General features: G+C 49.1%; 1 protein-coding gene and 1 long non-coding RNA gene across 8 annotated transcripts in view; one reads left to right on the forward strand and one right to left on the reverse strand.

Annotated features, from left to right (window-relative positions):
• Bcas3 (BCAS3 microtubule associated cell migration factor) overlaps positions 1 to 26,455 on the reverse strand; it is a 506,689-nt gene that overhangs the window by 11,879 nt on the left and 468,355 nt on the right. For all 7 annotated transcript variants that reach the window (XM_052759620.1, XM_052759614.1, XM_052759617.1 and 4 more), the window contains one exon: positions 11,685 to 11,852. In XM_052759620.1, the coding sequence (XP_052615580.1) occupies positions 11,685 to 11,852 (168 nt within the window). The remainder of the gene's footprint in view (positions 1 to 11,684; positions 11,853 to 26,455) is intronic.
• LOC128123336 (uncharacterized) lies at positions 16,242 to 18,600 on the forward strand. Its single transcript, XR_008222650.1, has 3 exons — positions 16,242 to 16,801; positions 16,978 to 17,103; positions 18,394 to 18,600. It is a non-coding gene; the product is annotated as an uncharacterized LOC128123336 (long non-coding RNA).

The raw sequence follows: 26,455 nt of genomic DNA on the forward strand, positions 1-26,455 counted from the left end.
CTTTGCAGGGGAGAATTAATTCTGTGGTCTGTTCCAAGGTCCAGCACATCTCGATTTCTCATTAGCCAAAGCTAGCGATCTCCATCCTTTCCTTCTTCCTCCTCAGTCTCCACGGACTGAGTTCCTCTATTCCTGCCTGCTTCGGGGGTGGGGAGGGAAGGATGAGGATGCACGCCCAGGCTTTTGGGTGGTTCCTTGGATTTTCTCCCATGGTCCTATGGATTTAGACAACAGGCTTGATGTTCAAAGCTGCTTGGCACTGTACTGCACTTCTTTGGGAGGGCTTGTGGACTCATGCTCAGAGGTAGTCCTGGATCCTCATAGTCAGGTCTTTGTGGCTTGGGGATGAATGAAGTATGAAAACAAAGAAGCTCTAAGTCATCCAAGGACCAGGCCAAGCTCCATGAAGGTGTGGTCACAGAGGCTTGATTCCCATTCCCCCAGCTACCCTAAAGCCAGCACCACACACTTGCACATATGAGTGGAGATGACATTGCCAGTCATGGCCAGCTGGGGCCTGGAATATGCCAATATAATGGGCACAAGGGAGGCGAGGGCATAGAATGGAAAAAGTCAACCTGAATAAATAAAGTGGCTTGAAGGTGAGTCTCCCCAAACTTGATGAAATGAAGAGGGGTGAGCTGCAAGCTACTGAGCTACAGTAACAAGACACATGTGGGGGATGGGGGCAGGGAAGCTCTGAAAACTGGAGGGTTTGGCCAGCACACTGAAAACCGGCTCAGGCAGTGGGGCCTGCGGGTTCCTGGGGCCAGGGGCAGTACAGGAAGAGCAGGCAGCAAGTCAGTCACCTAAGCAGGAGGCCTGTCTGCCTATCTGCAACAGGCAACCCCAAATGTCTCATGTTTAATGCAAGGGTCATCTGTGGCCTCCCTTTCCTGGGATGGACCTGTTTCCTAGCCTATGGCCCCTTGCCATTTGAGAAGCTGGGACAGAAGAGAAGGTGGGTAACTATGCTTGCTCTGCCTTGCTGGGACCTCACACCTTACCCCAGGGCCAGCGAGTAAAGGTGAAGTCTCTGGCAGAGGAGGAGGGACCAAGAAGAATCCTCCCTTGGGTTAATGATTTACCCAGTGTAATGGTACAGGGGAGGCCCCTGGCAACAGTCCTGTAGCCCTCCACCCTCTGCCCAAGCCTGCACATGCTCCACAGTCCCTTTCCTTGGGGCAACATGTGGAAAGGGTACGCCGAAGAGTCACCAAAGAGGCCACACTGGCACTTCCTCTTTGTTGACAAGAATCAGCATGCCATGCCATGGGCAAACAGGACATGTGCAGGGGAAACTCATTAGCCCTGGACTCTTACTGTGGTTCCTCCTCTGGCTGTAGCTCCAGAGGGGACAGAAGAGAGGGGCAGAGAAAGCAACCTAGCTGGAATCAGTTCTAAGACTTGGCCTGGAACTAACAAGTGTGTCTTTTAAGCAAGATAATTATTCCCATGGCTTTGGCTGCCTTTCATTTACCTCTCAGAGGCCACAAAAACCCAATCAGTCATTCAACAAACATTAACTGAGGCTCAGCTTGGCGTTCATCCCAGGGCTGCATGCTGGGCAAGGAGAACTGCTGGTTAAAGGTAACAAAGATGAATCAGATTGGGTCCAAGGAACAAGAATTGGGTCAAGATGCACCCATGGCGCTATGGATAAGGAAGGAGCAGAAGGACCCACGGAGCTGGTCTTGCCCCAGGTGGCACGTAAAAGAACGTCAGCTACAGCTTGTTCATGGGAAAGTCAATAAACACCCCTTGCCCAGGGCCAAGCACCCTGAATGCAGCCGGTATAGAGAGGTTATCAGGGAGACGCACGTGGGCAAGGAGGTGAGCTGGAGAAGGAGAGTGTGGGTTTGGTCTAAAGGCATGACTGTGCAGAGGGGTGGTCTACGTCAGGGTGGACCACTGTGCGAGGGAGCTGCAGTCACAAGCTTACAGGATGCTGGGGGACAAGCTGAAGTGGGATGGGGAAGGTGGGCCAGGCAGGAGAAGGAGGCAGGGAAGGCCTGTAAGACATTTAAAGACCATGGCAAGAGCCTAGGTCAGGCTATGAAGACGGCTGGCTTTTTGTAAGTAGGGAAGTGACCTCAGCCTCCCTGAGAATGGGGTCCCCTTCCTTTATGGGGTTCCCCTTTTTTGAATAAAAAGTGGGTCACATTCTGAGCAGGTGAGACTAGGAAGATGGTCAGAACTGGACACTATTGTTTTAGAAATAATGTCTTCTTTGGTGATGTTGGAGACTGAACCCAGAACTCTGTGCGGCACGGCAGACCAGCGCTCTACCAGTGAGCTATGTCCCCAGTGCCCTTAGTGCCTTGTTTTAATTCTTTTTTTAACGTAATTTCAAGTTCTTTCTCTCTTGCTTTGGAAGCTGAAGAGAGGAATAGCTAACAATCTGGCAGAATTGTGATGAGAAGGACATTTACACAGCAGACGGAGTCTCCTTAAGCCTGCCCACCTTGTCTGGAGTGATGTGTGGACACAGAAGATTGAGTGCAGTGTCCAGGGTCTGTTCGCCATGATGATGGGAAGCAAGTGCTCCCACTATTTCCTGTTTCACTCCTAAGAGACGAGTGAGAAGGGCCCAGGGCCACATGCATTCTTCCATTTCTTGAATCCAAATCTCACCAGAAGAGAAATACTGTTCTTCCCAGTAGCAGCAGCTGACGTTGGGAGCTGAAGGGACTCTCAAGACTTGGCCTTTGCTCCTGGTGGAAAATAGCTAGGGACAGGTGCTAGGACACTGTGCTGGGACACAAACAGCAACACCCACAGCGCCACCCTTGGGGCTGCAGCCACCCCCAATCCCACAGTTGTCCTTCCCCGCTGTGCAGGGCTGCTCAGGACCTGCTGGTGGGACAGGCTGTGCAAGGTGGCTCTGGCCTCTGGGAGCTAGTCTCCTCCCTCACCCTTCGCGTTCAGGGCATCTGTGGCTGCAAAGTGCAGTTCTGTTACTAGATCTGCTGCGGCTTGTGTACCCAGTGTCCCTTGGAGGCTCACATTTTGGACACTTAGTCCCTAGCTGGTGATGCTATGTTGGGAGGTGGGTCCTAGCTACAGGAAGTGGTTCATTCTGCTTTTCTGCCCTCTGTGAGGTCAAGGACCTTCCCCATCATACACTCTGGCCACCAAGATGTTTTGCCCAAGCAACCATGGACTGCCCCCTCCGAAATCATGAGCCCAAATAATCTCTCTGTTTTAAAGTTCTCCTCCGTCTCTCACAGCCATCAGAAGACTAATACAGTGTGATGATTAATTTTATGAATCAACAGTCTTAAAGTCACCTGGATTCCCTCTGGGCATGTCTGTCAGGGCGTTTCCAGGTTGGTTTAATTAAGGAGGGAACCTTCTCATGGTCTGGGGTTCCAGACTGAATAAAACAGGGAAAGCGAGCTGAGCATCAGCATCCACCTCTCTCTCCACTTCCTGAATATAGATACAATGTGACCAGCTGCCTAATGTCCCGTCACCACGCCTTCCCACCATGATAGATGGTATTCCTTCCTTGACCATGACTTCCAATAAATCCTTCCTGCCTTTAGCTGCTCCGTCAGTTAGTCTGTCAGCAATGAGAAGAGCGACTAATATATGGAGCATTCTAGAAAGACCACACCCCGGGCTAGGGAAAGAAGCCTGAGCCCTGATTGCTTTAGTTACTAATGGGTCCTGGTAGGAGCTGGGAACAGGAGCCAAAGAGGAAGAGACCACAGCTCAGTGCCATCCCCTCCCCCAAGGCTTTTGCCACTCCCAGATAGGAACTGTGGCTTACCTCCTCTCCCCTAGTCTGGTGAGGAATGTGCCAATCTGCTATTGCAACCAGAGAGAGGGTGTGTGGGACCACCCAAGAGGCCACTGACAGAAGACACTGAAAGAAGTCTTTCTTTGTAAATGCTACAGAAGGAAAAAACCAGGGTCCACACAGACAAAGCAGGGGAGAAGGCCCAGATACCTGGCTAAATTACCTTGATGATGGTGGCACTTTCCAAGGCACTGGTTACTTAGGGGAAACGGGTAATGAGAGGCACTATCCAGAGATGCTCAGAGTCCTTGGTAAGAAAGCGAGACCCAGCCTAGAGAATGTTGGATGGATGGATCACACTCTTCCATGTGGAGAAGGGAGGCCAGGAGAATGGAGAGATGGAAGAGTGGAGACTGGGCCACATGTGCTGCTACACTGGCTATCACGGGGAGGAGGGATATTATCATTCTCAAGAGACCAAAAAGAGAGAGATGGCCCAGTAGGCGAAGGATTGAACAACAAGGATTGAACAACCTGAGTTCTGAGTTCTGGTGGAAGGAAAGAACTGACTTCTGCAAGTTGTCCACTGACCTCTACATGCACCTCACTCAAATAAAAATAAAATAATGTAAGGTGTTTTTAACGAAGAGGATGAAGATGGGAACCTTTTCCAAGGTACCTGGAGTCAACACCATTGAAATTCAGAGGGCCTGAAGAAGGAGGAGACAAGAAGATCATGTGAGGCCTCAGAGCAGTTTGGTGGCTTGGCATGGTAGTACATGTGACCTGTGGGGTGACGAGTCATCCCAGCTTTGTAAAGGCGGCATCGTTGGCTAACCTGGTACTACAGAAGGGCCCAACCTTTACTTAGACACATCTCGGTGTCGCCTCTCTCTTTTTTCCTGCATGTTTATGTGTGTGTGGTGTGCATGCATGCATGGTTGTATGTGTACAGACACATGTGTGTGCACATGCTCATGGAGGCCCAAGATTGACGTCAGGAGTCTTTCCTAAATCACTTTTTTTGAGGCAGGGTCTCTCAATATGACTAGACCAGCTAGCAAGCTTGCTTCTGGGTTCCCTTGTCTATGCTCCTTCCCAGTGCTGGAATTATGGGTAGATCACCATGTCCATTGGCATTTCCATGGGTTCTGGGGATCTACATTCTACTCCTCGTGTTTGTACAACCAACACTTGGTCCACTGAGACTTCTCCCCAAACCCAGCACTGGCTTTCCCTGCCCACCCCTGCCCCACATCTACGACAAAGTGAGCACCCCTGTTCCCTGCCATGAAGCTCTGCTTCACCACGGCCTAGGAACAGAGCCATGAGATCATGCATTGAAACTTCTGAACTTTGAGTCCCAATATTTGTTTCTTCCTTTAAAAAGGAAAAAAGTAAAAAGAAGAGAGGAGGAGACACACACACACTCACACACACACACACACACACACACACAGACCTGGCAAAGGAACACGGGAACATGAGGGCCCACACCCCGACAACACGCTGCTGGCTCCCACATGGCGGCAAGGAGAGAGTTCTCCAGGGTACAACTTTCTCAGGAAAGTTGGGGGGTGGGATTTTAACAATTCCACATTTTAAAAAGAGATTTTATTTATTTTTATCTCATGTGTGTGAGTGTTGCCTGCATGTATGTATGCACACCACACACATGCCTGGTGTACACAGAGGCCAGAAGAGGTTGTTGGATCCCCAGGAACTGGGATTTACAGACGGTTATGAGTCACCATGTAGGTGCTGGGAACTGAACCTGCATCCTATACAAGAACAGCAAACACTGCTAACCACTGAGCCATCTCTACAGCCCTCAACCTCTTTTCGAGACAAGATCTCATGTAGCCCAGGCTGGCCTTGAACTCACTATGTAGCAGAGGATGACCTTGAGCTTCTGATTCTCCTGCCTGGACCCTCTGAGTTTGGAATGTATAGACATGCACGCCAACATTTTGCTATAAACTACCAATCTTCATGGTAAAATTAGGCTCCAACACACTAAGTTTCTAGGATTAGTGAATACATTTGATCAGTTCCTCACAAAAGCTCTCACTTGATTTTATTTCCTAATTAAAAACATTACTTTTTGTATGCATGGGTGTTTGTCCTGCATGTGTATCTGTCTGTGCACTCTGTGTGTGTGTGTGTGTGTGTGGGGTGCCTGCAGAGATGAGAAGAAGGCATTAGATCCTCTGGAACTAGAGTCACAGACGGTTGGGAGCTACATACGAGTGCTGGGAATTGAACCTGGGTCCTCTGGAGGAGCAGCCAGCGCTCTGAACCACTTCTTGAGACTCTGCTTCCTACAGCCCCACGGTGAAGGTCAGCAGCAATGCATGTATTCCCCACGTGCACACAGAGCTTATTAAAATCACCTTTTGCAAAGCATAGGAAACCACAGACGTCTGTTAACGAACTGGCCATCTAAAAACTATGTGATGTTCAAATATGCTTCCAGGTTAGGAAGGGGAAAGAAGCACAACCTTTTCGATAAATAAAAGTTCACTGAAAAAAATCTCAAAGCCTTGAGTGCTGGGTCACTAACACATGACAGGGAATAGCAGAGGCTCTAGCAGAATCGCCTGCAGCCTTGGTTTTCAGGAAACCAAAGCAGTGTGCCTAAAGAGTGCGAGCATGTACATCTGGGGCACTGTGCTGAGAAAGCCTGAGTATTTGGGAAACTGGGTCAGGACGGAGTATGTATTTACAGCAGAAAGCGAGGGGCAAAGATTAAGCATTTCTGGACAGAGTTAAAGCCCTGGTGGATGGAGCCTCTCCTTGACTGATAATTTAGTAAGGACGGGAAAGGAAACTAGAATGTCACTAGCAAAGACAGTCCTTCTTGGCCTTGAGAGCTGCTTGTGAGTCCACAATCCTTGGACTGGGATGCTGTGGTCTACACACAAAGCTTGGGCTCTTGGTGTGAAGTGTTGGAGAAGACAAGAAGGAGTGAGGACTCTGGACTAGTGACTAGAAGAGTTAAAGCTGAAAATGGACTCCATGTGTACCCAAGTGTTTATTGAAATCCTCTTTTTAGGAGGAGCATTAAATTATATATTTACCTAGATGCAAAACAATTGGATTAGTCGCTATTTTGTTTATTTTAAAAATGCTATTTTTTGAAGAAAAGGCAATATTGAAAGGAATGTCTGCTAAGTAGGAATTAGCTGGGTTCTTTTGGAGGAGATGGTTGAGAGGGGAGGGGGCTCAGGGAGACACATTCCAGGCAGCAGAAGGATATGCAGAGCCTTGCATGTGTACAGGGTGCCAGGACCCAGCCTGACTAGCTCAAAAGCAATGGGGTGGGTCTGGAGAGAGCGGGGCCTAGCCAGTGGGTTGTGCCTACAGAAGGAACTGCTAAGGTCGTGGTTGAGCTCTTACAAGTGTGGACTTATCAGCAGGTGACGGGATAGACGGTTCTGGAAATCAGGAGAGAGCCTGGCTTGGTCTTCATCAGCTTACCCATGACTGTAGCTACAGAAGTAGAGATGGCCTTGTGCAGAGGGAGAAGGGAAGGGCCTTGAGAAACATACAGAGGTGAGAAGGAAGAGCCAGGAAGGGGCCAAGGAACAGCCAGAGGCAGCAGACCAGCAGCTGGAGAGATGAAACCAGCCCCGGGAGGTCCCCCAGGCCCACGTGAAGGTCCCCAGATGTCCAGTGATGACTCCAGGGAGGAGAGTGGTGGGCTGGGGACACAGAGCGCTCCTCTTTGGCTACAGGATGTTTAGGCGCTGGGTGGTAGGAAGGTGAGAGGTTTCTCCAATGATAACCACTCTCTGACTGTGTGAGCCTAGATGGTACAGTAGGAGATTTGAGGAGAATGGGGTGGGGGTTGAAACCGTATGTAGAAGGGAAGTGGCTGATGTCAAGACAGAGACTGAGTATGTGGACTAAATAAACAGCAGCAAAGGGTCAGAGAGCGGGGGGTCTCTGAAAGAAGGGAAGGGCCAGAGACCCATCAACAAGCAGGGACCGCGTGGAGCTGCAGGCTCCTAGGTGGGTGCAGACCTCAGTGAGCAGTAGGGACCTAGGAAGATATAGACCTCAGTCAACCGTTGGCACACAGGTAGGTGCAGAGACCTCAGTCACTAGACAGGTGCCGGATATCTGCTACAAGCTGGACTCTGTTCCAGGCACTGGTTTGCTGCGAAGGCAGGCACTGAGTGACACTGAAGGAGAGCCCACCAGAAACTGCAGAGCACAGCTCAGTGGTCGGGTCCACAGATCTGCGGAGGCTCAATGAATAGCAAGTGTTGTTTTCCAGCAACACAAGAGCAGAGCTAGATGACCTCAAGCTGGAGCTTTACGGAAAGGGATGATGGGGAGGTAATGGGTGAGAGAGGTTCAGGGCGATCAGAAAGAAAGCTATCTGGCCAGTTACATCACAGCGGGACTTGCAAATCACATGTGTAAGCTCATCAGAGCGACTGGCCAGCAGCCACCACAGAGGGCTGAACCGACATCTGCATTGCATGGTCCCCACATTTTAAACAGATCTTCTCAAACTTCAATATATACATGCTACAATTCGGATGCTGGGCTAGAGGTAGAGCTTGGAGGTTGAGAGCTTGCTTAGCAAGTGTGAGGCTCTGGGTTCAATCCCCAGCCCTGGGAGAAGAAGGACAAGTGCAGAAGCTGATTGGCCAGGGCTGGACTCTGCATATCTTTTTGCTTCTCCGGCTCTGAAGATCAGACCCAGGGACTTACACATGCTGCCTCCTCAACCAGCTCTGCACAGCTCGTCAGCTCCTGGGCAGAGCACTCTTCAAAATGATTTTCTTGGCTGGGCGGTGGTGGCGCACCCCTTTAATCCCAGCATTTGGGAGGCAGAGGCAGGCGGATCTCTGTGAGTACAAGGCCAGCCTGGTCTACAGAGAGAGATCCAGGACAGTCAGGGCTACACAGAGAAATTCTGTCTCAAAAAAGCAATTTTTTTCTTTTTAATTAAAAAAATGTATATCCCCATTATGTACAGCATGATGTTTTGAAACACATATACACTGTGGAATAGCTAAACAGAGCTAATTAACACACATTACCTCATATACTTACCTTGTTTTTTCGGTGGTGAGAACATTTACTATCTGCTTAGCTGTTTTCAAGAATATGCTACATTATTATTTACTAGAGCCAATATATGGTGTGACAGATCTAACTACTCATCCTATCCAACAGCTCTCCACCTCCCTGCTTTGGACAGTAGGCTTTTCCTTCTCTTGAATGACAGACAGCTCATTTGTCCTATGGTCCTATGCCTTCCTGTGAGGCACTGGAGCCAGCTGACTGGTACCTTTTAGGCACCCAATGACCTATCTTTGGGGGCTGACAGTTTGTAGTAAACAATGATAATCGAGGTTTTCACACTACTGATAGCCACAAGTCACGGAACAGAACGGTTTGTGTGGGGGAGGGTTGTTTTGGCTTCCCTTTGGAGAGCTAGTTGTTAAACAATTTATATACCCAGCGCTAGCCAACCCACCATTAACAGTGTTAACACTGTTACAAGGGCCTCTGTGTCAGGGGTCTGGAGAGCAGGTTCTGTGATGGCCTCAGCTGCAAGCTGATAAGGAGACATCAACATGAGGGTGCCTGGGGGAGGCCCTGAGGCCCTGACTTATCTGTACACCAGAGTACCCAAGAGAGGCAAACACTCAGTACCACCCTATCTGCCTGTCCCTGAGTCACCAAGAGAAGGAGAGCTGGAAAGAGAAGAGAAAGGTGTTACAGGCAGAGTGACCTGCTGGAAATTCTCGTCTATGGGCACTGTCCTTTCCTGAGCATCCCTGGCCAGGTCTGTCTTTGCTGTACTAGCTGCTGGATATATTCGCTAGAAAAAAAAATGGATAGTGCATCTCAGCCACAGAGAAGGAAACTGATTAATTTTTATTTCATTTGCTTACTGACCTAAAAAAATGGAGGCAAATTAAACCAAACCAAACCACCATTCACCTAATATGGCCAGATGAAAACCAATGGGATCCCTTTTGGTGACCATTTGAGGAAGAAAATGGAATCCTACTGCTGGAGAAAAAAGCGGGGGTGGGGGGATGGATCTATGTTTTGGGGTATACGCCCTTTTCATTTCCTCTTTTTCTTTGAATTCTATTTAATTTCACAAGCCTGCTTATTAAGACCAAACTCTCCCGAGCCCCTCAGCTCTCTGGCAGATAAATCACTGCCAGCTTTGCTCAGGTTGCTCCCCGTGAGGCTGATGTTCCAGTGACTAAATATCCCTGCCAAACTGCCCACCAGATGATGCTGAGGTGTCCTCGAGGCTTTGAAGAAGGTGGTGGCAGATGAAGCCATTTCAGGGGCTCCCAGCCCTCGGAAGAGGGAGACTCCTGGGGGTGAGTTCAGGGACACAGGCTCTGGTTCATAGGAACCATGGCTACCCAGGGGTCCTGACACACAGGGCAAGGCTGTGCTACAGCCACGGTTCAGAAAGCATCTGTCATTGGGGTTAGCTCCCAGGGAGTTCACACTGGCACCTGGGAAGGGGAAGAGCTGCTATCTCTGGATGTAGAGGGAGAGCAGAGGCCTTGGGATAGATTTGCTGTGCATTTGGGATGTGAGGGTACAGAAGGTCTATGCATGTGTGTGCCTGGTGGAGGGGTACAGTCTGCTGCAGCTTTGGAGGTTCACATCTCCTTTCCTTCCAGGGGTGATAGGGGTTAGAGTAGGCCAGGCCTCTGAGACAGTTGCCATCTAGGGCCTGATACGTGCCCCCTATCCCTAGCTTAATTCCTCCTACCCATCCACTGCACTCTGCAGGTGCCAATGACTGTCTAGGCAGGACCCACTAAGTTGTAGAGGTGCTACACCTCTGCCCTTTAGTAAAGGAGCAGAAGAACTAGCCCGGAGATGCAGAGATGGGCACCCTCACTGTTGAACCGAAGGCCCCAGAACCCACAAAACAGCAGGGTGGATTGCCAATGTCAGGTGCGTCACACCCAGCCACCCCAGGATTCTAAGCTTCTCCTTACTGAGTCCCTCTTCTACAGGAGAGTGGAGCAGGGATGGGACAGGTCACATCGGAGACGATGTTCTTAGTGACTCCGATGAGAAAGAGAAGGCAGGCCTGAAATCAGGGAATCAGGATCTGTTTAACTCACTGACCTCAGCAAACTAGGACAGGGCCTGTTGGGTGGGTGATAATGCAGGTCTGGAGCATTAGTGACAGTGGAGAGAGAGAGAGACAGGAAAGGAGAAAGAAGTGTTTTAGAAATAAGAGAGGCAGAAGCCTGGATTATAGCAGAATGGAGATGGGATGACTCTGTGTGTGTGTGTGTGTGTGTGTGTGTGTGTGTGTGTGTGTGTACACATACATGCACTTATATGGGGGTAGGGTTCACTTCTAGCCAAAGGATGTCTTAAGATTATCATGTGGATGCAGGAAGCCACTTTGGACTTACTGGACTCTCAAAGGTGCTGGTCTGGAGTGAAAGGCATGTGAAAGAAAAGCTGTGTGGGGGTGTGTGTGCTTGAGCTAGCCCTGCCTGCTTGCTGGCAGGTCCCAGTCCCCAGAGACTGGGGCATGAAGGGAAGATATGCTACTACTTACGTCTTCCTTCCCTGAGGACATACAACTAACAAGTATGTCTGTCTGTCTGTCTGTCTGTCTCTCTCTCTCCATAGAGTTAGGGATCATGCAGGCCAAGCAAGGACTCTGATGTTGAGCTCAGTCCCAGGCCTACAATTGAATTTTTCAGGGTATTTTTGAATGTTGCTCCAGGGGGAGAGGCGGTTCTGCTGGGAACCCTCCTTCCTACAGGATTCTCCAGTGCCAGAGGCTTCTGTGACGGGTAGTACTCCACAGTGGTGAACCACAGAAACAAATGGTTAACAACATGCCCTCTCCCCTCCAGCTCAACCCCACAGTCGCCAGTCACAACCAAGGTTAGAAGTCTGCTGACACCTTTACCTGTTCCGGATCCTACGACATCTCGGCTTGGTGACTCGGCCATGGCATCTGCGAGCCGTTCCCGAAGGCCTTCCTCTGTGTGCTCCACGGACGACATGTGCCGCAGCCCGAAGCCCTCAGGCCAGCTCCCACACACTTCCAGCAGGGTCACGCTCCGGTCAAAGGTACCTGTGGCGCAGATGGGACATAAGAAGTTGAGTCCATGCCTTCAGAGGGCAGGCTGTTCTCTGTCTACCCGCCACCCATGGCCTGTCATGCCCAGAGCCACATTAGTCTTTCAACCAGAAGAATGAAGGGTGGGTCATCTAGGAACGGGAATGTGTGAGGCTGAGGACAGTAGCTCGTGCCACTGGGCCAGAGAGAACACTTCCATGAATGACGGCTTCAATCGCTGGAAGCACCTGGAGTTAAAATGGTCTCTGAGAGGTGATGGGGTCCCTCTGGTCTTCAGAGACTTCTGAGAGCTAGGGCAGAGGGAAGGAACCCCTTCCCAGGTTCACCTCAAACAACTCTGCCATTACCTAACATAATCACTCTCCACCTACAACCTCAGGAGTGACTACAGGTGATGGATGTCGCTCATTTGATGGAATGCTTTCCTGGCATACGAGACTGGGCACAATCCCCAGCACCAAACTAAGAAACCTGGTGGTACATGCCTGTGATCCCACCACTTGGGAGGTAGAGGCAGGAGGATCAGAAGTCCAAGGTCATCCTCAGCTACAGAGTGAGTTTGAGGCCAGCCTGGACTACATGAGACACTGTCTAAATTAAAAGGCAGCCTGGGGAGATGGCTCTGTGACTGAAGTCCTTGAACACACACATGATGACCCAAGTTTGGATCTCCAGAACCCAAGGAAAGCTGGGTGCGGAGTGTAGTGGGAGCATCCATAATCCCAGTGTTCCTATGGTGAGATGAGAGACAGAGACAGGAGAATCCCTAGAAGCTGGAGGGTGGGCTAGCCTGGCCACACACAGCGGTGAACAACCAAGAGAGCCAAGCAAGGTAGAAGGTGAATGCTGACGCTCGAGAGTCTCCTCTGACCTCCATACACATACTGCCATACATATAAGTGCACGCACACACCACCACCACAAAGATTAATGGGGAGGGGTACGTAGTTTAAACTTAGAAACAAAATGTGTCCTAAGTCACTGTGTTCTACAACCTATACCCAGCCTCATTCACAGTTACGGCTTAGCGAGGTCAAGGGCTCAGAGTGAACAGCGGACTGTGAGTGCCTTGGTGCCAGGACTCAGATGTGCTGATGCCTCGGTCTGGAACTGGTTCTACCTCACTGCAGATCGGCTCCCAGCCGCCAGGGATGCGGGCATGTGCGGGGTACCGTTTCAGGGATGTGAGCGACACAGCTGGGTGATAACATCTCCAGCTAGGATCCTTCCTTAATCCAAACCTGCTCCCGAGTTCCAGAAAGTACACTGCGTTCCGCTGAATGCCAGGATTAGATGTTACGTGCAAGATCACTTCAAAGTCTGAATTCAAGAGATTCGACTTTATTCTCCGGCAAGTTCACTGAGAAAGCTTATTTCATCCGGTCTCTCTTGGAAAGAGATTATGGTCATGGTCTGTTGCTTTAAGCACATACCATTTCCCTCTCGATTAGGTAACTGAATCCACTACATTTATTGGGCTTGGTTCCTGCCAGCTCCAGGGGGACCAGGAAAAAATGCAAATGCCGACGTTTCCCCGAAGTTAAAAGTACATGAAACGCACACTCTTTATCAGGTCTTGTTTCTCCTCTTTGATCAGCCGTCAGGAACTATCTTTCCTCGGTGGCCAGGACTGGGTAGTGTCAGTGCACACTCGCGGCCACTGACAGGTGGTAATAGAGAGGGTGCGAGCCCCGGCCCCGGCGGGCGGCCCTGCCTGTGATAAGGGCCCCAGCCTGGAGGTGATAACCGTTAGTAAACACTCCGGCAGTCGGTGCCTCCATACATCAGCAAAGTGGGCCCGATAATCCTGAACTCTCTGACCAAAGGCCCCTGGCTGGCCGGCTGGGATTTATATGTGTGGCAAGGGTCACTGCCGGCTCCTGAATTTCATCAGGCAACTTTGGCTTTGATTTATTTCTCACCTAATTGTGAAGTCGATTCCTGGCACAGGGAGAGTGGACAGCATCTACAGAGGCACCTCCCCAGGAAGGAGCCTGCCTTGAGATTGTGGTCCTTTCCATCAGTTTATCAGGTGGAGCCTCAGCTGTCCTCCATTGGACAAGATTAGGATGGGGGTCTGGAGAGCCAGGCAACGGAACTCGGGGGTGGAGAAATGAACAAGGGGGCTGAGGCCAAGTCAGGGAGAAAGAAAAAACATCCGAAAAAGGCTATAGCAAGAGGGGTTTGGGGAAGAAATGGAACAAAGAACAAGAAGGGTTTGGGAGGAGGGCCCAGTCCACAGATGGGAAACACCAGAGGAATATGTACTTTTTCCGGTCTTGGTTTTGAGATAGGCTCTTACTATGTAACCCAGGCTGGTCTTGCAACTGGCAACCTTCCTGCCTCTGCCTCCTATGGGTTGAGATTATAGACATATGTCAGCCTGCCAGCTAGTACATAATATATGAAGGGACAAAGTAACAGGAGAAAAGAATCATGAATGGGTATTAAGAGTGGAGACTGGAGACCAACCTCAGCTAACACACACAGTCTGACCTGAGTAGCTGCCTAACTCAAGGCAGGAGCCTCAGATTCCTCACCCACCAGAACTCATGTAACCTCAGAGCTGCTGTGGGGGCCGAGCGAGATAAGAGAAAGCACCCGACACGTGAGTGCTCTGCACGTAACAGGTGTGCCTGTGGACATGTTAATCCAGGGGGTATGGCTCAATGGTAGGGGCTTTGCACAGGATGCAGAAGGACCTGGGTGTGAGCCCCAGCACTGCAAGTAATAATAATGACAATAACTGTCTTGATGATGGCAGTAATGCCAAGTAAGCACACCCTTTTGCCGCTGCAGGCGGCACCATTCATTTCGGCCATCACAATGTTCCTGAATGGTAGTATAGGTATGGCCTTACGTACAGGGGAGTTGAAGCATGGAGAGCTAAAGTGACAGAGCCGGAGCCTGTAAATGACACATCTTAATTATTAGTGTGGAGCTCACCCTGTTAGCTCCCATGGTGCTTCCTTTAGTGGCACCTGCTGTGGAGAACAGGACTATGTAAAAATCACCTCTGTCTTCCCTAATGGGTTTGGAGAACGCCTGTCACCTTCAAGCAATGCCTTTCAAAAGCCTGCCCACCCTGAAACCAGCCCACACCCCTTCTAGGATGGCAGTCATGATGATGACTCACCCTGTCCACCTGACGCGACTCAGGGGAACACAAACCAACAGCTCCAGTCTCCGAGCATGGCTGCAGCTAAGATGCTGTGGCGGGCCATGGGAGAACCCAAGAGTGATTAGCAAAGGAGCCCTTGCTCCTCTCTGCTGCCCGGGGATGCAGAGAGGTAACCATCTCCCTCACCCTTGGCTGACAAGCCTCCCATGCTGGAGTGAGAGCAGGGCAGCAGGAACACAGGCATCAGCAGGGGCTGGGGGAAGAAGCTAAGCCCTCGGAGGATGAGGTCACTTCTGGCACTCAGGAAACTGCCAATCTTGTCAGTGTTGATGGAACAGCTCTCCTTCACTCGACTGGCCCAGAGACAAGCCCCTGGACAGGGGATGTTTATGTCCCATTATGGAGACAGGACTGTTTCAGGGGGTCAGAGAATGCTCACCTAGAGCCGGCTAGTTGCAAAGCAAAGCTCAGGGTACACGTGCTTAGCAACCAGGGCCTGCTGCTGAAGATGTTTACAAGGCCCTCTCATGCCAGCTGTTCCGTCTGACTCACACACTCATCAAATATTGATTAGTGTCCACTCTGATAGGAGTCAAGCCTTCTTCTGAGGAATGAGGAAAGAGCGTGAGGGGGAAAGGCGCTGAGTTCACAAAACTCTGGGAAGCAGCAGCTACCACCATCTCCTGGGCTAGAGGCAAAAGGTGACTGGTGTTAAGTGGTCTTCTGGGAACTCTTCCCTCTAGAAAGCTCTCCTACCTTATTGATTCTCTAGATCTCATTCTCTAAGGTTGAGTTCAAGTCTGACCTGCTCGAGGAAACTACCGGAGGGGCAATAAACACACTCCCGGACTCTGACAGTGTAGACGGGGACTTTTATCTTTTGCAGCCGAGTTGGAGAAAGTATGAGTTTATCAATAAAAATGTGTGACTGGGTCTGAGGGTACAGCTCAGCAGCAAGTGTCTTCCCAGTTTGCTTGAAGCTTCTCATTCAATTCCGAACACACACACACACACACACACACACACACACACACACACACACACAGATTGAAGGATATGTACCCATAGGGCTGGGCGTGGCTCAGTAGTAAAAGGCCTATCTAACAAATATGAACTATATAAGGCCCTACATAAGGGTTTAGTCTCCAGCACTGGGAAAAAAGTATTATGTTTACATACAGAAAATTGTACAGGTAATTCCAGAGTTTTTAGGGATGGACTGAAGCACAGGGACTCAGGTTAATATGGGGACCCTACAGATCATCCCCATCCCCATCCTGTTCACATGCTTGGCCCTTCTGGGTAGTTTGGAAGTTCCTGAGGACTTGGATTCCTCTCGAGTTAAAGAACTCCACTGGCCATGCTCATTCCAACAGACTTGTGAACTGACTGATCATGGTCACCTGAGAAAGGTGACAGCGACTTCAGTCAACTGTGTCCTAACTGAGTGCCACGGCATGAACATCTAGGAGAGGCAGAAAACAGAAGTAAGATTAAAAAGGAGGAGGAAAGCAGAGATGGTAGGTAAGTGAGCAGAAAGGGACAGGATCTCAGAAAGGGACAGGATCTCAGAAAGGGACAGGATCTCAGAAAGGGACAGCATCTCAGAAAGGGACAGCATCTCAGAAAGGGACAGCATCTCAGAAAGGGACAACATCTCACTCTGCGGCTTTTGGTGCACTTAGAGCTGAAGATTCCGGAATTTGGACGCAAGCCTGTGGGGCCTTGTCTGCAGGTGGGCTTCCCGAATCCTGATTCCTAGCTTGGCATCCTGTGCAAGTCACTCCCCCCGGGTTCTTGGGTTTCACAGACTCACTAGAAGGTATGCTGTGGCATGTGGAACGCCGGCAGCTTGGGGAACGGTGCGGGGCTGGTGTTCTACCTTTGGGTACTACCCTCAAAGGGGCCAGGAGGCCCTGGGTAGAGAGAGTGGGGCAGGTGAGATGCTTCTTTTTGCCAGTTGTAACTAACCACACTCTTGTTATTTGTGTCAATTAGATTCATCCAGGGTTGAAGTTTGTTGAAAACCTCCTATGGAAAGGTTCTAGCCACCAGAGAGAAAAGCCACACACCAAACGCAGAATCTGGAATAAACAGTGCTCCTCGAGACATGAGCCCTTCCAGGTGAGTTCACTGTAATAAAGATGCTATGACAACTAAGGCCTAGCCAGGGAGCCATGGGCATCTCCTCCCCCACTCACCAGACTTCACTGAACTGAGCGGAAGCCCTGCGGGCGGCACCCCTTTCTCCACTCTGCAGGCTGGCCATCAGGAGCACAGCTGAGGACAGTAGCCTCCTCCGGCACACCGGTCAGTTTTACATGTTAACCTGACCAGGCTAATGGATGCCCAGTACCTGTGAAGCATTTCTCATCATTTCTGCGAGATGGGAGCAAGATGCTCCTCCCTCACCGATGTGTGTGGGCACTGTCCCACCAAGGACCTGACTCTACTGCAAAGTGGAAGATTTTGCTCTCTCTGAGCTGGGATTGTGTCTTCTCCTGCCCTTAGAACTTGGTGTGCCTGGTCCTCAGGCCTCTGGACTTGCAGACTTCCTCAGGCAACAATGGGACTCCTCAGGTTCCATAATTATACATTAATCCTCATAATAAGTCTCTGTCTGTCTGTCTGTCTATCTGCCTGCCTGTCTACATAAACTCCCACTGTTTCTATTTCTCCAGAGAACCTTGATTACTAGCTGTGTTGGTTACTAGCTGAGTTGTGTCCCCAAGCGTGTGTGTGTGTGTGTGTGTGTGTGTGTGTGTGTGTGTGTGTGTGTGTAGGTATTTTTCGAGACAGGGTTTCTCTGTGTAGTTTTGGTTCCTGTCCTGGATCTTATCTGTAGACCAGCTGGCCTTGAACTTACAGAGATCCGTCTGGCTCTGCCTCCTGAGTGCTGGGATTAAAGGCATGTGCCACTACTACCCGGCTATTTCAAGTATATTTTTAACATGTCAGTAGTATGTTATACTGTGGAACAAACTTTGTACACTGCAAATATGTATTACTCTCATTGGTTAATAAAAGAGCTGACTGGCCAATAGCTGGACAGGCAGAGGTTAGGTGGGACTTGCAGACAAAAAAAGAGCACAGGGTAGAAGGTGGAGTCACCAGGAGATGTGAAGAGAAGCAAGATGAACATGCCATGATGAAAAAAGATACCTCCATAGATAAGAAATATGGGTTAATTCAAGTTGTAGGAGCTACTTAGTAACAAGCCTAAGCTATTGGCCAACCAGTTATAATATTAGATCTCTGTGTGGTTATTTGAGAGCAGCTGGCAGGACAGACCTGACCAGTGGTCCTGATGAAAAACTCTACCTACAATGTTATTTATAATAGATTGACTCATGTTAGAAGGGTAGGTAGGGTGAGAGGATATGATGATTTCATCTTTTCCTCTTGATCCTTTAGGTTGGTTCCCAAAAGAACTCCATTCACATGCTGCACAACAATGTTTTGGTCTACATAGAAGATGGTGGTCCACCAGGTGGTGGTAGTGCAGGCCTTTAATCCCAACACCTGGGAGGCAGAGCCAGGTGGATCTCTGTGAGTTCGAGGCCAGCCTGGTCTACAGAGCAAGATCCAGAACAAGCACCAAAACAACACAGCGAAACCCTGTCTTGGAAAAAAAAGAAAAAAAAAAAAAAGAAAGAAAGAAAAAAAAAAGGAAGGTGGTGGTCCATGAGTTAATGGAACTGCACAGTTCATCACCAAGTGATATCACAACCATCCTCACAGTGCAATGCATCATGTACAGGTCTGTTTGGATGTCAGTAAAAACACATCTATTATGTTTTCAGTCACACAGAAGTATGGTGCAAGCAGGGCATGGAAGCTCATGCTTATAGTACCAGCACTCAGGAGGCTGAAGCAGGAGGATTGCTATGACTTCTTGACCAATCAAGGTTATAGACTAGACCCTGTCTCAAAAGAACAAAAAGGGGGCTGGGAGGGACATGCTCAAAGTATATTATAAACATGTATAAAAATGTCCTTATGTAACCCAGTACCATGTAGAATAAAGAGCAAGGGGGTAAATTGTTAAAAACAGTACTCACAATTACGTGCAGTACAATACTTGGTGGTGATAATGAACAGCTGTTACTGCTTTATGTATCATTGCTACTTCCAAGAGCATATTCCTTTTACTTATTAAAAAAGTTGACTGTGCCGGGCGGTGGTGGCGCACGCCTTTAATCCCAGCACTCGGGAGGCAGAGCCAGGCGGATCTCTGTGAGTTCGAGGCCAGCCTGGGCTACCAAGTGAGTCCCAGGAAAAGCGCAAAGCTACACAGAGAAACCCTGTCTCGAAAAACCAAAAAAAAAAAAAAAAAAAAAAAAAAAAAGTTGACTGTAAAACCACGCTGGGTTCTGCATGCAGCAGACTCCATAGCTTGTGTTTACTGTATCTCTTAATTCCAAGAGACATCAGAGCTGCATGGCTGTAATCCCTGTACTTGAGAGGTTGAAACCAGAGGATCACTGTGAGTTCCAGGCCTGTCTGGACTACATAGCAAAATCCTGCCAGACAAAAACAAAAAAACCCAAAAAGTGTGTGTGTGTGTGTGTGTGTGTGTGTGTGTGTGTGTGTGTGTGTGTGTGTGTAAGACAACATCAAGTGAGTGACTTGTATGTGTTATTTTGATTTGTACAAGTAGGCTTTGTACAACAAATCACCAGATGATAGACACATTTTTCAGAACCTACCCGTTCATTACATGACAGATGACTGTACAATCCACACCCACAGACAGATGTGCTACATAGCAAAGGGGCCCCGACTTCAGCTATCCGTTACAACGCATATGCATGTATGTATAACATACATCTATTTCCACTCAGATTATTTAATGATTTATGACAATCAGTAAACCATGTTAGTTCCATATGCAGACACTTGGCTGTGGGGCTTGGGCTATGGCCATTAGGTTATTTTGAAAAGATCTGCTCTTCCAGCTTTGGAAGTGAACTAAGAAAAGAGAAAGGCGAACAAACAAAATACCAGCATGGTAAAGAAGCACTCGAGCTAATACTGACTGCCAGGTGTGATGGTGACATCCTCCTGTTTTCCAAAGGCCCTTAGAACCACTGTGAGAGAGGACAAGTTGCTGGTCAGAGACTCATGGACCAGCCTGCCATGTACAGTCAATATATGGGGTGGGGCTGGGACCGAATTAAACAATGGGACATTAACAGGGGATTGTTGAACAGTGATGGAGGCACTGAGTATTTCATGGTGATTTAATACAAAGTGGTCACTAGGACATTGAGGCTACTTTTATAATGTGCCCCATCGATGACAATGCACATGTTAAAAGTTAGAATAGAGATTATGAATCAAGCCATTATAACCAGAACTCTCCCCACCACTTTCCTTGTTACTCTAGGCAAGGCCATCTGTCCCTGTGGGTGTCACCATATCAAGTATAAGGGAGTGACTCCCACCTAAGGGATTCCCATCAGCACTAATGGCGTCAATGTCATTGTCAATAATACGCCAACGGAGCATCGGTGAGATGATGTCTGAGCTAACTTAGGGTAATAGCTACCAAATCTCATTTCCTACAAAGAGATAACACAACCAAGCAGCAGCAGCAGCAGCACAGCAGTCTTGTTTTTTAACAAATTAAAGGCACACGATAAGCAGAAGACCTAGGTTCAAGTAACAATTCTTGTTACTTTCTCACTTTGTGACCTGAGGGAAGTCATTTCCCCAGTGGCGGGTGATTTGGTAACCTCCAGTGTCCCACATCTTTCCCAAACACATGTCCAGTTGCAGACTCCCAATGTGACCTTATTTAGAAATAGTCTTTGTGCCGGGGAGAGGGCTCGGTGGGCAAAACACTTGCCACACAAACATAAAGATCTGAGCTTGGTTTGGGTTTCCAGAACCCACATATAAAGTTGCATGCCTTTGTAATCCCAGCACTCCTAGAGCAAGAAAAAGGAGTTGGAGACAGGAAAATGCCGGAAAGCTCATGGGCCAGGCAGTCTGGCTTATGCAGTAGCAAACTGTGAAAGGCCCAGTCTCAAACACAATAGCATGTGAGGGCTGATATCTGAGGCTGTCCTCTGACAAGTGTGTTGTAGCTTGTAACTACTTACACACACACACACACACACACACACACACACACACACACACACACCCTGACACACCGACAGACAGACCCTCTGACACACAGAAATTAACAAGAAATAGGTATAACTAAGGGTTTCAAGATCACACTGGATTTGGGGCTGTTGTCATCATAAGAGAAAGAGGGAGGTCACAGATACAGAGCGAGGGTGACCATAGAGAGACAGAGACAGAGGGACATCGGCAGACCCCAGAAGCTAGAAGAGGCAAGGGAGAGTTCTCCTCCGGGATTTGGGAAGGAACGTGACCCTGCAGATACATTGATTTTAAACTTCTGGCTTCTAGAAACGGAAGAGGATACATTTCTCTTGTGGTTTTGTTTTGTTTTGTTTTGTTCTGTTCTATTCTTGAGACAGGGTTTCACTATGCAGCCCTGCTTGGTTTGGAACTCACTATGTCAACCAGGCTGGTCTTGAACTCAGACACAGACCTGCTTCTGGAACTAAAGAGATGATGTGAATGACAGTTCAGCTAGCATAAGAATGAAGAAAGCAAAACTGTTGGAGGCCATTGTTTTGGACTGAGATCTTGCACTCGGCCCTCAAGAGACCAGAGCAAATCAAATGGAGTCACTCGTGATAGACGGCACTGATTAAACTGACTGTAAGGAAGTGGACAGGTCTCAAAACAGACGAGCTTTTCCTGAAAACAGGACACTCCAGTCTATAATCAGTCAGTGCAATAATCCATATGACCTTGAAAAAACAATCTTTTAATCCTTAAAAGAAAATAAAGGAACCTTTAGTAACCTGATGGTTCCCAACCGGCTTTCCCACCGGTCTGTTTCCTTGCCCCACCTAACAAAACCCTCTGTTGTGACACCCCCACAGGGGGAGGGCTATTGTTCCCATCTGTAAAAAGGAGATGCCTCCATTCATAAATTGCAAGCAAAAATCAATTAAACTTGGTTTTGTTGTTGTTTTTTGAGACAGGATTTCTTTGCCTAGCCCTGGCTGTCCTGGGACATCAATTAAACCTGTAACTAAACTTGTTATGATACTGTGTTTGGACAAGTAGCTTGTAAAATGGGTACAGGGCCCATAGAGGAAATGACGTCATGGTTCTGTGAGTGGCTGTGTTGGGGGAGCACTCTGTGGAAAGCTTAGGAGGGAAAGGGAGTATGGGGGACTCTCAGATGAGGAACAGTATCAAGGCAGGCAGTGGCCATATCAGCCTCTGGCCTGGGAATGATTTGCTGAGGATGTGTGAGGTGCACAGCAAAAGCCTTGGATGGGGAATCAGAGCACAAGGGTGGGCATGTGTACCCCACTTCACTGAGGATATCTCCTAGGGCTCCAGAGGGCAGGTAAAGTGGCTCTTCTGAAGGTTACTTCTCCCACACCCGAGGGTGGGGATAGCAATTTCCACTCATTAACTTTTTGTTTTGAGATGGGTCTCACTGCAGTCCTAGATGGCCTGGAATCACTGTGCAGGCCCAGTGGCCTCAAACTCAGAGACCCACCTGTCTCTGTCTCCTGAGTGCTAGGATTGAGTCTGCACCACCACACCCACAGCTCCCGACATTTTAAAACAATAAACAAGTAAACAGGATCGGAGCATGGCAAGGATGGAACGAGCAGACCACGCTCACAAGGCTATCACGAGGAAGAGTTCCTAAGGGGAATTTGGCGATGTATATTAAGACTAAGCTGGGTGGTGGTGGTGCACGCCTTTAATCCCAGCACTCGGGAGGCAGAGCCAGGCAGATCTCTGTGAGTTCAAGGGCAGCCTGGTCTACAGAGTGGGATCCAGGACAGGCTCCAAAACTACACAGAGAAACCTTGTCTCGAAAAAACCAAAAAAAAAAAAAAAAAAAAAAAAAAAAAAAGACTAAAGTTATGTCCAAGCTTGGAGCTGAGACTGCCCCTTCTGGGAACGTACTCAAGGAACTGATCAGGAAGCCAAAAATCCTTCACGAATAAAGATTCTGACTGCCATTCTAACACAGCCTTTCAAGAAGGTGTGTGTGAAGTCTAGGATAAGTTATCACTCTGCGGTGGGTTATCAGACCGTCATGAAGAAATGATCTTAAAAGGGAAGATTTTTGTGGGTGCTGGGGATTTGAACATAGGGCCTCGTCTGTGCACCCTACCACTGAGCTATGTACACCCTGTGCCCTGGGAATCCTTTATCCTATGTTAATTAATACTCAAGACAAAAGTACATAGTTGTGGAAAAACATTCCAAAGAACTTGGGACCAGGGTTGGAGAGATGGCTCAGGGGTTATGAGCACTGGCTGCTCTTCTAGAGGACACAGGTTCAATTCCCAGCACCTACGTGGTGGTTCATAACTGTCTGTAACTCCAGTTTCAGGGGCTCCAACGCCCTCTTCTGCCTTCTGAGCGCACCTTTAAGCACTCATGTGCGTGCGCGCAGGCACACACACACACACACACACACACACACACACACACACACACACACACACACAGACACGATTAGAAACAAATCAAATTAACAAATAATAAAACCTTAGACAAAATGTTAAACAGGATTGCCTCTGGGTAAGCTGGGTTATAGGAGACACGTCTGCTATTTATTTTCTGCCATTTTACATGTATTTCCTGTAGTTTCTGTAACCAGGGAGAAAATGGTTGAAGAGAAAAATGGCTTGAGAAGAGCATACAGGCCGGGCCAGGAGGCTGCTGAAGCATGTGAGGGAGGGCCTGGACCTGCTAAGCTGCCGCCCTGGCAGTCCTGCACAGGGCTTGACTCCGTGGGAGGCAGGGGAGCTCGGAGCTCCGCGCTGACTCTTCTCCTAGTGGCCACGGCTGATTGCACGCAATGTTGACTCACCCCTGTGTACACACATTATTTCTCTTGAAAGTGTGTCAGGAATGTGAACCAACTTGCACTGAAAAATGGCAGAAACTGTTCTATCTCTGTACAAATTCATATGCCAGTCAGAAAGGGCCAGAAGAACAAGTCTGGAAGGGATCTATTTGAGAAGCCCTTTACTTGTGTTCCCCGGCCCAATCCTCTGGATAAACAGGGCACAGCTACCAAGGAAACATTCTTCGATGACCGGCCCTTTACACATCGCTAGGTCGGTCACCAGGCAGAACCCCTGTGGTCTGCCTGTGGGTCTGAGACCAGTCATCACTAGAGCCCCAATAGAGACAGCTCCCACTGGCTCTACACTCAGACAGTCCTGGGCTGCAGAGAACAGGAGAGCTCTCCAAACCAGGCAGTTGCTGCCTTTTTCCCAGGTTGGAAGCAACAACCACTGTAGCTAGATGGCAAAGGCACCATTTCCTTGGGTATGCTCTGGTCTGCTGCTGAGATGGAGGGCCAGTACCCACCAGGTACTGTGGCCCAGGTTCCTACATCAAGGCTTGGAGTGCTCTGCTACACAGATTCAGGAATCTAGCAACTCCATGGAGGGGAAAACTTCACAGAACTGTATTCTCAGGATAGAGAGCAAGCGCCCAAGCTGGCTTTTCTAGGACAGTCCGTATTGCAAAGAGTGAGGTCTGGGATCAGAGGGATATCAAGAAAGGTAAAGAATGAACATTTGCGGAGCCAGTGTGGGACAGACATAGGTAGCTGCTTTATGTAGACATATCTCATTCAAAGGACCCCTACAATTCTGGTTGATGTTATAACTTCCAATTTATAGACCAAAGGACCGAGGCAGAGAGAGGTAGAAGATAATGTGAGGGTATGGTCAGGATTCTCTGACTCTGGGATCTCCCAGCGCCAAAGCCTGTACTTTCCCCACTGAGATTTGTGATGGGATTCAGTTCGGGTCAGACTGGAGCATTCCCACTAAAACACAAAATTTGTTTTTGACACACAGCCGCAGCGCCCGCGAGGGGGGTATTTCCTCTTCTGCAGCAAGTGTCTCCCACTGAACCAAACCCCTAGCCTCTACTCCTGAGTTAGAAGGTGGCTCTTTGAGTTGGGCAGTGGGAGTGTGATTTCTGTCCTCCACAGCAAAGCCAATGTGAAGTGTTCAGCTGAGAACTCCAAGGTCAACCTTGGGGCCAAGAAGCCTTGCTTCTATTACTCAACAAAGATGTTTCAAAAATCATCAGTACTGGGCCGGCAAGATGGCTCAGCAGGTTAAGGAGCTTGCTGCTAAGCCTGATAACCTGAGTTTAATGCCTGGGGCCATATGGTACCACAGTTGATCTCTGACCTCTACGTAAGCATACAGTGGCATCCACCCCCTACCACAAATCAAATGTAAAGAAAAAAAAATCAGTGTTTACGACTTCTTCAGGTATGAAACCAATATCCACAGACACAAGTGGCTTGTCTTTAGGAGCATATTGGATGCTTGACCCTCTTCTCCGAGAACCCAATTCCTCAGCTGAGGCATCACTGTTTCCTCAGCAGGCTGAGGTTGTCTGCAGGCCTGGCTTTGCAGGGCCTGGATGCCGCCTGACCTGAATGGGTTTCAAAGGCCTGGGAGGGACTGTGGGCAAAGTGGCTCTCAATACGGAGGGAAGGCTGTCTGCTCCTGGGAGCTTGTGGCAATGCTTGTGAAAGAAGAAAGGAACCTGTCCTGCAGGGAGGGAAGGTAGCTGTGCTGCTGAAGGTTCTACAGTGGACTGCTTACCACACTACTCGGAACAGTTACCTGACTGGAACATAGACCTTACAAAATCCTGCTCTCAGCTCGGTGTGCTGGCGCATGCCTTTGATCCCAACAGATGGATCTCTATGAGTTCGAGGCCAATATGCTCTACAAAGTGCGTTCCACGACATCCAGGACTATGTAGAGAGACCCTGTCTCAAAAAACAAACAAAACTGGTCTGTTGCTCAGGCTGGCTTTGGAACTCCTGGGCTCAAGTGAACCTCCTGCCTCAGCTTCTCACATACTTAGGACTACAAACCAGCACTATTTTTGTCTGTGGTGGGGTCAGCTTTCCCCCACTGTGTGCCACTGGAACCCATCAACGCGCTTCCTTACTCTGAGTAGTAAAACAGAAGCAAACCTGGGGTGAAGGATGCCATTTAGCTGGTAAAGTGCTTGCCTAGCATGCGTGAAGCCTTGAGACTGATCCCCAGCCCTGCAGAAACAGGGCTTGGTGGCACATGCCTGCAATTCTAGCACCTGGGATGCAGAGTGGGAGGATGGAGCATCCAAGGTCACCCTTGGTTACATATAGAATTTGAGAGTTGGAGGCTAGTCTTGGCCAGAGATCCTACTTCAGAACACACAAGCAAGCAAGCAAACACCAAGGGAAGCAGACTGAGCGGCAGGGCTTGGAGGAAGTCTGGCCTGGTCTGCTCTTCACACATCGAGCGCAGTACAGAAGGGCAGCTCCTTGCCTCTATGATTGCAAAGGGGTGGTGTCGGGGCCTGTGCAGGGTAGCCACAGGCC

This window comes from Peromyscus californicus, unplaced genomic scaffold (genome assembly GCF_007827085.1).
Source record: "Peromyscus californicus insignis strain IS unplaced genomic scaffold, ASM782708v3 Scaffold_3__1_contigs__length_106647218, whole genome shotgun sequence".
NCBI lineage: Eukaryota > Metazoa > Chordata > Mammalia > Rodentia > Cricetidae > Peromyscus > Peromyscus californicus.